This window comes from Gasterosteus aculeatus, chromosome 8 (genome assembly GCF_964276395.1).
Source record: "Gasterosteus aculeatus chromosome 8, fGasAcu3.hap1.1, whole genome shotgun sequence".
NCBI lineage: Eukaryota > Metazoa > Chordata > Actinopteri > Perciformes > Gasterosteidae > Gasterosteus > Gasterosteus aculeatus.
This window is the reverse complement of record NC_135695.1, coordinates 15,621,574-15,634,592: the sequence shown is the minus strand read 5'-3', so window position 1 is coordinate 15,634,592 and position 13,019 is coordinate 15,621,574. Positions and strand designations below refer to the sequence as shown.

The following is a 13,019-nucleotide window of genomic DNA, read 5'->3' as shown; positions in this document are numbered from 1 at the left end:
ATGGCAGACTATGGTGGCTTTGACAGAAAGAAACAAAGGAAAGGATATGTTGTTCATAAATACGGTTTAAATGTGAACATTCAATTAACGCCTTCAAATGGTCAATGAAAAAAACTTTCACCGTTTAAACAATTTTGAATTTGTTTTCATCTGTGATCAGTGTCTTTTGAAGCGGAAAGAAGAAAGGGTCGTTAGGCACACTGAGCAGTGCAACTGCAAGCGAGGTGGGCTTCGGCTTTTTCCCTCAGGTCCACACTCTTATTGTTGATGCTGCTTACACTCTCCGGGCAATTCAGGTCAGAATCTGCAGAAATAAAAGGAGCAGAGCATTTAGTAACTTGCCATTTTTGCCATTTTAATTGGGGCAGCTAGATTAGCCAGACTAATTAGGAAAGGTTGGAGTAGAAAGTTATTTTGAACAAAACATAAAACGTTAAAGCCATGCTTCAAATTGCGATACCTTCAATCGACAACATATTTCCATATTTGGTCACATGAACCTATCAACTCACCGATAGGCCGACAGTGGAAGCCAATAGTGACAGCGGTGGTCCTCACAGGGAAACAGCCTTGCAGGCAACGCAGCACAGGCTCCACGGAGTAGCATCTGGATTCCTGGCCATGGATGTTTACCTGCCTCTCCAGCGGCACAGATTCCAGCTTCATGCGGCACTCTGAAAGAGAAACGTGTGATATGGGAGTTTCTGCTGGATTCAGGGCATCATAGTATGTCAAACTGGGCTGGAAAAGTATGTTGCTGTAAAAGTATTACCACGATGAAGTTTTTATCTCACCAGTGGTGTCACTGCAGTTCAAAGCAGGGAGAACCCACGAATGGGCGTAGCTGACTGCGTTTTTGGTCAAGCGGCCGTTGGGTGTGCGGTACTCCTGTCTTACTTCCCCATCGGCCATTCCACAGAGTCCGCAGGTCTTTCCCTTCATCCAGTCCACAACTTTCACCTGCATTGATTTTATGAGGCAATAAAGAGCATTGGGTGTTCGTCAAATGTATCACATCTTGATCTTGAAAATATTATGTTTAAAACTTATATCAATTTTCCAAATTGTCCACCAGCAATGTATGGTACATACCGTCCATGAGTTCTTATCAAAATAGACTTCCTGAAGACCTTGACTGGGAGCGTACACAGAGATGCCTTTGCCCTTTGGCCTGATCTGGATTTTAGCTTTAAAAAAAAAGGTTTTAAAGTAATTTACTTTAATCCAATTTAGATACATTACATAAAATCATTTTAAGTTCAATTTAAGTAGTTACTATCGGAGCACTTTGTGTGCCAGATTTTGAGGGTGGGATGAACGTGCATGGAGACCTTTGAGATGGTGGTGTGGCAGGTTGCTGATGGGTATTTCCATTCCATTGACCTTCACAATCACGTCAGTTATATTTGAGTACAGGTCAATATCACTACAAGGGTATAAATTCAAACATTACTTAGTTTTGTCTGCTTGTTGATGAAAACTGCAGTTACTTTCTTGTTTTCATGGAAACTCACATGTCAGCAATTTTCACATTGATATGTTTCTGTTCATTGTGATCCTTCTTCATCAAAACCATAAATTTCAGTTCATCGGTACAATCCTGGGCCAGAACCTGGTAGCAAGACAACGGCATCTCGTTCTTGTATCTCCTGTTGTTGAATGTGGTCAGTGTATCTCTGACGACGCTGCATTCAGCTGTAAAGAATACAAATATAGTTTTAATCCCATCATCTGTTTTTGCATTTCATATTTAATAATAAATTACCTGATCCAGCCTGGGCGAGCAAGTAGTGGACTTTATCTGCAAAGCCATCAAAGGGGGTGAGACCTTGGATTTCATTAAGTGGCAAAGAGATGGGAAGATGCAACGCCAGCTTATAAACAGTACGCTGTAGACAGAATAGTTCACATTAGAGAAAACATCACATCACTTGATATTTCTGGAAAAATGCCTAATTATTCATACTGTTGGTGTTTTCCAAATGAGATCAATGGTTCTGTCAGATGTGGCAACCACTGTAATGGAGAGCTGACTGGTACTGTTTGAATCCTTTCCTTTTATCAAGCCAGCCAGCATAGCTGCAGGAATATAGTCATAGATCCTGTAAAAGATTTTCCCAATATTAGTTATTTCACATAGTCTACATTGCATGTGCCTGGGCAAAACATAACGTTTCATACTTTGTTGCATAATGTTTAAGCTCAGAAGGCACTCCGTCCCAAGCCACTCTGAGGCGAGCTGCAGGACTCTGCCCAAGAAGACCAGTCTCCGCTGTGATCATTGTATTATATTGCTTGCATTCTGCTCCCCATGCAAGTTTTGCCTGTTGATAGACAATTTGAGTCATGGTAAGGCAGCTGGTTTTAACAGTAGCTTTTAAATATAATGTCAGAATATCTAAAATAGACTAAGTCTTACTGTGACTTTGTGCTTGCTAAGGAGAACTCCTTCAGCACAGATCTTAAAGGTGTCATCGGCAGCCAAGGCAGCTAGAATAATCTGAAGTCTGGAAGTAAGTTTGTTCAAGTAAACTGCCAACTCGTATCCCATCATCTCTTTGTCAGCTCTGATGGCACGGAAGATAATGGCAAAGATAGGAGCAACTTCATTGCCAAGAAAAGTGTTCTGTGAGAACAATCAGGGTTAAATCATGTGTTCACGCCAAGAAACCCATCAGTGAAATTCAAACAAAGTTTTGGTATTTATCTAAGATGACTAAGATTCACCTGTTTGTAGATGGCCTCAAAGCTCGAGGCACTACTTCTGCTCTTGGAAACTGAAGCTACTTGAGAAAGGAGAGCCTACAACAATAATGTATGGAAGATCATAAGATCGTAGCCAATATTAAAAAGCTACAAGACAAGTTAATATGTGCAAACCATGTAATACACAGTATATTGTTTGAGGCCCAATCTAAATGTACCTGGATCTTGTGGTTCTTCTGGAACTTGTGGTAATAAATCACTCGCTGTTCAGAAGAAACATGAGTCAGATTTCAGAAGTCACTATAATACGTAGACACACTCATATCCTTCTATGCAAACAACCTTGAGGTGTTTACCTTTGAGAGTCGAGAACTGGAGCTAGATGAACTTGAGCTGACACCGAAGAGAGATGCGAGGCTAGATGCGGAGCTGGAACTGCTCACGGCTCTGGAGGAGCTGAGTTTACGGGCCTTGTTGCTGATACGAGATGAGAAGCTGGAAGAAGAGCTGCTGGAACTAGAGGAGGAAGATGAGCTGACGTTTCTCTGGCGAGGGACTAGGAGTTTCTTGAGCTTCATCAAGCCCTGTCTTCCTTCAACAATTTCTTCACTCGGGTTAATGTGTTTAATAAGCTTCTCTGCAGCCTTTGGTCCAATTTGAACCTCCATCTCCCATCTCTCAATTTCCTCACCGTCAACTGAAAGTATAATTAGATAATGCCATGAATTATTGCTTTGCGCGCGCTGGTTCTACGAAATGTGAACGTATTCTTTTTTAATTCTCACTTGATTTGATGGAAAGAGAAATGGAGCGCTTTGCAGCCAGTTTGTAAAGGGCGACATCACGACTGGAAACAGCGTTTTCAGTGGTAAGCTTTATACAGCCCGTCAGTCCAATGGCCAAAGCTGTAGCACAGTACTTCTTCACAAACTGAAATTGTTTAGGTCTTACAATAGTAATTGTTGCTGCCACATCCTGATAGACCTCAGAGGATTTGGACTATGAAAAAACCCAGAGATTATGTAGTTAATATATATAGTACTGTTGCTTTCATAAAAGACAATGTTAATAAGCTCACCAAACTAGAAGCAGCAGAGGAAAAAATATCATATTTAGGAATCTCCCTTGAGATGGGGTGCAAGACTTTGGCCGGGATGATGGGAGTGATTCTAGCAGCAGCAAGATCCTCAATATTTCTTGCCACAGCAACAGTCTCAACACTGTTGAAAGAACAGAAACTTTGTTATTGTGTATAATCTTAACCACATAGACTCCTACGACAAATACATCTTGCCAGGAGTTAAACATTGATTAATCTCAGACTTACTGTACAGCTGCAATGGGTTCAGGCATAAAAACCGGCAGAACTTCAACCTTAAAGTTGCCCTCATTGATGTTAAGTCTTGCAACAATTTTTGCAGGCACGAAGGAGTTCAGTTTAGCTCTGCAGAGCACAGTAGCCTGAAGTATGGCGGTGTTTACCCCCATCACAGCGAATGTGTTCACAGCAACGCTAGATGGACAAGACATTTGGATGTCACATTTTGTGGTATGTGATATATTCCTCTAAATTCTGTTGTTAGTGTCATACCTGGGTTTAATCTCAGTCTCAATCTTTATATCTGTCCTCAGAAGGTGAATTAGGTGGAAGTTTTCTGGCAGAGATGTGGTTACCATGGCGTTGACTAAGAAAAAGAATAAATACTCCTCTGTGTCACCATAATAACAGATGATATCTGTATTGTCTTCATTGTTCTTTGGAAGAGCAATGCGCCAGTGATAACCAAGTCAATACTTACTGTGGCTGCTTAAGGAACAAGTACTTCATAAGTGAGTCAGCACCTTCTTTGATTAGTCTAGATTATTAATTATTATTAATCTAGATTAGCGGTAGGTGGGACGGTGGATGCTTTCTATGTTCTGCTCACCTTGAATAGCTGCAGCAGCTACAGCAGTAGTGAACAGACTGAGCTCCATTGGCAGACCAGCAGCAGTTGGCATAATACGCCTCACTTCAGTAGCCAGCAATGGCTTAGCAAAGTGGGAGGAAGCACCAGACAGCAGAGCCTTGATGGCATTCCTAACCATCACCCCTACAGAGGGTCCACTGGTGAGCTAAAGGGAAAAATTGATTGCAACTATTGTGTCTCCAAAAAAAAGTTTTTCTCTACAAATTGGTTTAGAATTGATCTTGAGGTTGAAAGAGATTCATTTGAATCTTACCGCAATGAACTGGTCAATCAAGACTTTGTCAATGTTAGCAAAGGCAATTTCTTGTCCGAAGAATTTGACATACACTGAGGCCAGAGGTGTGCTGTTGGGCAGAGCTTTCCAATGAGAGAGCTGTGGAAAAAGGAAACATCCAACTTACTTGCCTTATATATTTTTTTCTTATGTCATTTAAATGCTATTCTTCCCTGGTGTCTTCGCAACTTCCTGCTGTGTCATACTTACAGCCTTGATGACACGCCTCATTTTTGTGATCCTGTCAACATTGTCAATGAGTGCATGGTTTTTCATAAAAACCTCCTGGAGTCCCTCAGTTCTTACACCAACCTTGGAAAAAGTAAAGATGTTAGACAGGTCATTTATCAAATTTAAATCATGATTATATACCTTAGCGGGTAAGGTTTAGGGTTAGGTTTTTCTTATCCTTTTACCTCCAGAACATCAGCAGCAGCTCCAGCAAGGTACGCACTAGTTTTGGCCACAATAGATCTGGGCAAAATGGTGGCAGCATCATTGATGCAGAAAGCGCTTGCAGCAGCACCAAGCATCAAGGGATCTGAATGTTTGGTGAGATGCAGCTAGCTGTTGTTCTAGAAAAATAATAACTTTTATGAAATGCAAACCTGATCAGATGACGGTGTCTTACTGTTATAGATGTCCATGTGGATGGCTTTGCTGAAATGTAAATTCAGTCGGTCAAGCTTTGGGCCCAAGATTTTGACAGCGACTTTGCAAGCTGCGGCACTGGAAAAAGAGAGAATCATCATCAAGTAAGCGTCATTTCAGAGATGGACTTGATGATGAATTAGATCAAAGATTGCTCTTACACTGATGCATGGATAACAGCGGTGCTTCTGGTCATGGACTTCATGTGAGAATAAGTGAAGCTTGCTACCTGCATATTCTTCTCTGTCTTAACAATGTTGGCAAGAGTTGTCACCAAACCCATTGGAGGCCTTGTCTCAAACAGAACGATACACGAAAGCATACGAAGCTCTGGGTGAAGAGCTTTGTCCATATAGAGCTGAAGAGCCAATTCCTGGATCTAATTTATAAGACAAAGCAAAATCAGTATGAATTTGTTTGTAATTATTAATTAATTAAGACCTTTGTAATACTCTTGATGTTGAGAATCACCATTCTAGGCTCCTTCTTTGCAATGTTTCTTAGGGCCAAGATGGCATCAGCATGGACTCTCATGGGCAGAGATACAGCTGGAGTGCCATGTATGGGGAGGATCTTTATGATCGATTTAAGGCTAGAAGGATGGCCTGCATTACCTAAAGCCTTTAGGAGCAGGATAATGTCCTCGGTCTCATCTTTAGCTACAGCTACAGCAAGGAGGTCCTGGATGGGCTGTTGGTGTAACATAAGACATTATCATCTCATTTTCTCACCAACACATGTTGCAGAATATTTTTGAATAATATATAAATGACATGGTTATATCACCTTTATAAGTTCAGCAGGACAGACATCCAACTCAGCACAGTATTTTGAAATCATGGTACCAAAGCCAAGGAGGACAATCTTACGCAGAACTGGGTTTTCTACTATCTTGTTGTTGCCTGCCAGGGCCTATAAGAGGAAAAAAATGTATCACCTTTCAAACCTCCGTTGTATTTACCAAAACAAGTAACTTGCTTTGTGGTTTTCCCACCTTAACCAGCTTAATGGCCTCATCACTTGCTGTCACCATGTGAACAGATGCAATGAACGCCTGAGCAGCCTCACTAACAGTCAGGTCATCTGCCAAGTATTTAACCTCAATAAATTTCAGAGCAGCAGGAGATCCAATGGCGGGAATGGTATCCAAGAGCCACTGTCTGGAATATGAAAATGAAGTGAGTGAACCTGCGTACATATATTTTCTTTAATCTTATTTAAAGGTTTACTTAGACTCACCTGTAGGCAGGTTGGGTTCTGTATTGGCTCCAAATCCTTTCCAGGTCTTCAAAGCGTGCTACACGGAGGAGCTGAATGAGTTCCAATAACTTCAGAGGGGCATCCTCATGGACTCTCTCCACAGTGTGTGCAAGCAGATGATTCAGAACGTCCCCAATCTAAGACCACATAATTGAAGGGAAAGTAATTTAATATGATAAAGATTTATGTATTTCCTGACATCAATGATCCGTTAAAACAGCCCGGACATTACCTGTGCCTGTACATTGGTGATCTTGATGAGCTGAATTGGTGTCTGAAGAAGCTCAGTGGAAAATTCGTACTTAAGAGATCCACGGTGAACATATTGAGCCACGACGGGTACAATGGGGATTGTTTGGGTCCCAATGAAGACCAAAGATTGCCTTGAAAATAATGCAAAAAGCTTAATCTGCAGCTTTTAAAAAAATCAAAACATTTCCATTAATAAATTCTCAATATATGTTTAAATACTTGGTCTCCATCTGAGCAGCTCCATTAATCTCAGCAAATGGTGAAAACTGGATCAACTCATTAACAGCTGCCTCCAGGATCAGGATGCCGTGAGCAGCTGGCTTCAAGACGTAGTTGTATGCTGTAGCTCCCCTCAGGTTCTTTGAATCCTGTGAAGATTAACCACATAATCACTTAGTCACAGGCCATATTATATTTTTATGGATTTATGCATGCAACAAAATAGTTTCGAACCTACCCGCTGGCACTTTGAACATTTCTCGGTGTATGCCAACCCTATGTCCTTCACAACCTTCTCCTGACAGTCGTTCAGATCCCTGGTCTTTGTCAAAAGGATGCGTTCAGCCTGTTCATCTTCACTGATGGCATAGAGGGTTTTGCACACACCCTGAACTCCAGCCTAACGAGTAAAGCATACGTTTATTAGGGATATTCAATTTCCTGTAATAGATTTAGAATTATTACTGAGGTGTCTTTGACAAACCTCCTGCAACTCATAGACAGTGTGTGTCTTCTTGATGTTGAGCTGAAAGACATTCAGGATACCTCTGTAGATGTTCAGCACCATTGTTGAAATTTCGTCAGGGGCGAAAATCTTTCCAACAGTACCATTGTTATATTCAAACTTGATAGGGGTCAAAAGCTGGGCTGCTAGGGCTGACGTCAGTTTGGTTGCTGGGATTAAACGATCTTTAGGCCAGAAGCCGCTGTACTCGTAGATCTCAGGTTCCAAAAGCTAGTGTAAAGATAAGATTCATTACAGGGCAGTTTGCATTTTAAAAGTGAGCAGATTGTTGCTTTCAGCTGGTTTTGATATTTACCTTCAGCATGTATATATTTTGGTCTGCGGAACTGATGAGAACTTTGCTACTGATTTTAAGTCCGGCTCTTGCCAGACCTTTCTCTGGCAGACCTCCCAGGAGTAGTGCCTCATACTTGTACACATACGTTTTACCGTCATCAAAATGAGGAGCTATAAGAACAATTTAATTTATTATGGTGTATTCTTCCTCATCCCTCAATTAGAATTTAACCCTTAAAACCAGAAATTAAATTAGATTGTATTTGCCAGACGCAGTCCCTTTTATTTTACTTAAGTTGTTGTAAATACTGCAAAGCATTGTAAGTGCAATCATTTATGGCTTTCCAAATATTATAAAATAGTGGCTGTCTTTTTATTACAAAATACTGAACTTACCCGAGTTCTGAGAGTGGCCAGCTGAAATGACATTAAGAAATAATTTACAATCCACCAAGTAAAAAAAAAAAGTAAAAACTGTATATATTGGTGTCCATAAACCCAATCACCACATAAAATATAAATAATTATTAGTTTCAATATGGGTGCCAAGTTTACTGTTTTTTTCTCCCTAAAGATCTTAAACTTGAATTTGTAAATAAATAGAAAGGCACAAAATCCAACATGGCTGACTTCCGGTCGGAGACTAGTAAAAAAAAACAAGAAGCCATATTTGTCTTTATCGAACTTTTGTGTGCATTTGGTGGCGCCATGGATCCCACCAGCCATGCCCAAGACAAGACTGTAAAAACTTTAGAATTCAGTGCAACATGGCTGACTTCCGGTCGGAGACTAGTAAAAAAAACAAGAAGCCTTTGTCTTTATCGAACTTTTGTGTGCATTTGGTGGCGCCATGGATCCCACCAGCCATGCCCAAGCCAAGACTGTAAAAACTTTAGAATTCAGTGAGGCCTGATGCAATTTTCATCAACATACCAACCCCCTCAAATGCAATCGTACAGGAGAAAAATAAGTATCACGATTAAATAGATTACGCACTTGCAGACCATAGGGTCGGTTCGGCACTGGTACTTTCGCAATAGAACCCGAATATTTGAGTAACTTTCTCATCTTTCTCCACTATATGAGGTGTTAGTGTGGTGCAATAAATCAGAGGTCCCCAATCACCGTGAAACTGAATGAATTTGGTACTAGGCCACAACACAGAAACAATAAATACATATTCATTCTTGCGATTTGAGTTTTTTTCTGAAAAATGTTTTATTTTGAAAACTGATGGATTCTCTCCTAATTACGTGCACTGTGCCTCTTGACATATTTCACAAATATAATCTGTTAACTGGTTATTTCATCGTGTTTATGCGCCACACCTTCAACACCGATTGAAATATTGTCTAACATGAAAACGGTCCGTGAGGTAAAAAAGGTTGGGGACCACAGCAATAAACAAAATTCAACTTTAAGTTCAGTTAATTTTAAATTATTATTATTATTTTAAGGTATCCAAATAAGAAATGTCTCTTTCTCATAAAAACTGCTTTTATTAAAAATTACAGCATTGCAGAAAAACAAAGATTATACTTACCCACGAAGACCAGAGACAAGGCGAGCACAAGCCCTCTCATGGCTGTTGAGGTTGTGAATGTAGTCAGAGGCAGCCTTTTAAATGGAAATGTCTCAGGACAAAGTCAAACAAGGATGTCATGTTTGTTTATTTGTTAAACTTGTATTTGGTAGGTTGTTTCAGTTGTTAAATTCAAAGAAACTCAGGTTTGGTTTGGGGAGGGCGACAGGGCAGGTATTAGTGGATGAAAAGTTAGGTCCACCTGACCTTGTCATCCTAAAATTTGCCAATTCAAAGTAAACAATAGAAGATAATCTAGTTTTTACTAGAAGCCATACTTTATTTGAAAATACCTCCCTTTACTTGCTTGTGTTCGCAATGAAGTCATTATTTTACATGGGTCTAGAAAATACCTAATTTTAAGAGGAAATGAATAAAAGAGAACGGTTCAGTTGATTTTTGTCCTGCTTCATATTAAATATAATCTGCTGTAGTTGCTGGATCTTTTTTGCCATATTCATATAAGACCTTTTCAATCTGTGCGGTCACATTAATAAAATAATTATTAGTTATATTTTGTGAATTTGTGTCGCACCTCTTGATATAGTCGAAATGCACTTTCAAAGTCCACTAGGGCAGTTTGCTCACTTTATTTGTTGTGGTCATGGTGACCACTGGCATCGTGACATTTCAGCAGGTGTATTTGTGCTTCACAGCTTTTTGACTGCAGAATGTTCTGTAAATGTTATTATCATTCATCAACAGATACTATTACTTTGATGATCTTCTTCAAGTGCAGAAAATTTGCTTAAAGCATTGAAGAGAATTGAACTGCGGGAAGCGGCCCTGTTGCACGACTCTTCAACTTGTCGCTCGTCACAGTGATTTTTCTTTCTGATAGCAAGTGGGCGGATCAAGTCACGATTGTATGACTATATTTAATTGGTTACTTTCATCCATCCATTGTCAAACCGCTTATCCTGCACACAGGGTTGCGGGGGGGCTGGAGTCTATCCCAGCCAACTTCAGGCGAGAGACGGGTTACTTCCATCATTAATTAATTAATCTTGCCACAGACGCTACGTGGCAATATACACTATATATTCAATATATTTTTACTCCACCTCAAAGGAGTTAAACACATGAAGCACCCACGTCAAAGCAGCAATATATGTTTATCTTAAAAGATCAACTATAAAAAACACAATAATCAGAGCACATTATGAAACAATTTATAAAGACTGAAGGTTAAGTATCATAATATAAAGCATATTTTCCTCTTATATTACAGTGAATAAATATCATTTGATCTATGTAAGAACGCCTAATGTGTTGCAAAACCCTACCTATAACTTTTTTACCTTTAGTTGACTATGGAGATGTGCTGTACATATGTGCTTTGTCCAAAAGCCTAGCAGCTCTGGATACTGTATATCACAGTGCACTGAGGTTTTTCACTGTCTGTGGTCGCCTCACACATCACTGTCAGCTTTATATGACGTCTGGGTGGCCATCTCTGAGCACTTGGAGAGAAACTCACTGGTTGTCCTTCACTCTAAAAAAATTCACTGTAAATTAACGGTATTTTACTGGCAGCAAGGACGCCAGGAATTTACCGTTAATTTATGGTATAATACCGTAAATGGTTTTTACACTATGTTACCGTAAAATGGATTACTGCATGTTACCGTAAACTTGAATGAATTTTACTGTGAATTAACTGCAATTTACTGGCAGTCGACGCTAGTAACTTACTGTTTTATTTACAGTGCCCTACCGTAATTTACGGTATGTTGTCGTATATTGGATTACAGTTTGTTACCATACGATTACTGTTTTTGTGTTATAAATACCCGTTTACTTAAAACCATATACTTTTGCATTTAATTTCCCACAAATTAAAGAACGACAATCAAACTCATTTCGGTCATAGTGGTTGGAGTTTATTAGATGCCTTCAAGACAATAATTTTAGGCCTTTGTAACCAAGAACAAAACATAAAATATGCCGCATGTATACAATGATAAAAAAATGAATCATAAAATCATTAGGAACAAGGTAAACTAACTGCAACAATACGCGATGGAACACTTTCAATTGACCGCAGCAAACGGCTGGCGTCCTTAATCAAGTGCCTCTGTAAAACAAACCAAAATTAAATATTTCGAAGCACTATCATTGGTAAAATATTAAAATTACAAAGTTGAGGAAGACAACAAGATGTAAGGAAGGAGAGTGTTAATCATGCCAGGCAAATAACACTTACCAACGTTACTTGGGGAGACGAGGCAATGAGAAACTCCTCCGATGTTGAACTGCACATGTGTTCTGGATGAACTGAGATTACGCGTCTGACGTCACATTCAGGAGCAATTGGTCACGATTAACACTCAAATGACTTTTAGGCAATGAACACTTTGAATAATACAAATATTTAATAAAATATTTAACAAATATTTAAGCGCATGGGATAGGGAGGGTGTGCTGTGCAGCACAAGGTTGGCGGTTTGAATCCTGGCTGCTCCCTGTGCCAAGTGTCACTTGTGCCAAGTGTCACTGAGCAAGACACCTGACCCCCAATTACTCCATATAAAATTATGTCAAACCATGGGTGTTACGGATAAAAGTGACAGCTACATGTATAGTAATGTCCTGTAAGTCAAAGTCATCATCGTATCTCATGAGATACTATCTCATTATGATGACTTACAGGACCTGTTTTTCAGTGGGTGACATGGGCTTCCACACATTAACCTACATCAATTTGTTACAGTGTTGATCTATAAGGCTCTCCTTGATATGGTTTCGTCTTATCTATGTTCACTCCTCCGTGGAGCAGCAAACCGTTACGCTTTAAGGTCCAGTGATATTTACTGCTTGTACATTCCACAGGTGCGGACTGAATTGGGGAAAAAAAGCATTTCCGTTTTGCCGCCCCATCAACATGGAACAATCTCCAGGCTGAACTAAAATCGTCTGAACTTGTATCTTTTAATGTTTTCCGACGTCTCCAACTGGACAGACAACAAAAATCTATTGAACGGTGCCTCTGCTTTTGACCATTTTTTCTCTGTATTTTGTTTTTAACTTAATTTGTACAACAACACCATCCAACCACTGCTGCTGAGTGAGAAGCTGCGGGTGGTGGGGGTGGACTCGTCCACCGTCTCCTGGATCACTGACTACCTGACAGGCAGGCCACAGTTTGTCCGACTGGGCAGCGTGCTGTCTTATACAGTGGTCAGTGGTACTGGAGCTCCACAGGGAACTGTTCTGTCTCCCTTCCTGTTCACCTTATACACCACTGACTTCCAGTATAACTCGGAGTCCTGCCATCTGCAGAAATTCTCTGATGACTCTGCA

The 13,019-nt window shown here is 40.1% G+C and overlaps 1 protein-coding gene across 4 annotated transcripts; it reads right to left on the bottom strand.

Annotated features, from left to right (window-relative positions):
- Positions 1 to 47: 47 nt before the first annotated feature.
- LOC100190882 (vitellogenin-1) lies at positions 48 to 9,770 on the bottom strand. Of its 4 annotated transcripts, XM_078108364.1 has the most exons (35): positions 9,678 to 9,739; positions 8,531 to 8,551; positions 8,154 to 8,305; positions 7,942 to 8,068; positions 7,817 to 7,858; positions 7,571 to 7,732; positions 7,333 to 7,481; positions 7,094 to 7,244; positions 6,841 to 6,998; positions 6,596 to 6,761; positions 6,388 to 6,513; positions 6,073 to 6,291; positions 5,763 to 5,980; positions 5,582 to 5,679; positions 5,367 to 5,491; positions 5,161 to 5,262; positions 4,930 to 5,049; positions 4,635 to 4,821; positions 4,298 to 4,391; positions 4,034 to 4,219; positions 3,785 to 3,926; positions 3,492 to 3,705; positions 3,063 to 3,403; positions 2,925 to 2,969; positions 2,728 to 2,802; positions 2,420 to 2,626; positions 2,182 to 2,324; positions 1,967 to 2,102; positions 1,766 to 1,889; positions 1,515 to 1,695; positions 1,332 to 1,426; positions 1,093 to 1,187; positions 795 to 960; positions 513 to 674; positions 48 to 304 (listed from the first exon to the last, which is right to left on the bottom strand). In XM_078108364.1, the coding sequence occupies exons 4-35, from the start codon at positions 7,942 to 7,944 to the stop codon at positions 192 to 194; spliced, it is 4,545 nt and encodes a 1,514-aa protein (XP_077964490.1). In that variant the 5' UTR covers positions 7,945 to 8,068; positions 8,154 to 8,305; positions 8,531 to 8,551; positions 9,678 to 9,739; the 3' UTR covers positions 48 to 191. The 4 variants fall into 4 exon arrangements, 3 of the variants coding, with proteins under 3 accessions (XP_077964490.1, XP_040040352.2, XP_040040353.2); XR_013468623.1 differs by having other exon boundaries at positions 1,766 to 1,801; positions 7,817 to 8,068; positions 9,678 to 9,770; XM_040184418.2 differs by having other exon boundaries at positions 7,817 to 8,068; positions 9,678 to 9,770.
- Between the last annotated feature and the right edge of the window lie 3,249 nt (positions 9,771 to 13,019).

Excerpts from the sequence above, each read along its gene's own strand:
- LOC100190882 (XM_040184418.2), bottom strand. The coding sequence starts at position 9,717 with ATGAGAGGGCTTGTGCTCGCCTTGTCTCTGGTCTTCGTGG. Across the intron at positions 7,482-7,570 it reads AATGTTCAAAGTGCCAGCGG|GATTCAAAGAACCTGAGGGG; the intron begins GTAGGTTCGAAA and ends TAATCTTCACAG. Across the intron at positions 1,696-1,765 it reads GCTCGCCCAGGCTGGATCAG|CTGAATGCAGCGTCGTCAGA; the intron begins GTAATTTATTAT and ends TATTCTTTACAG.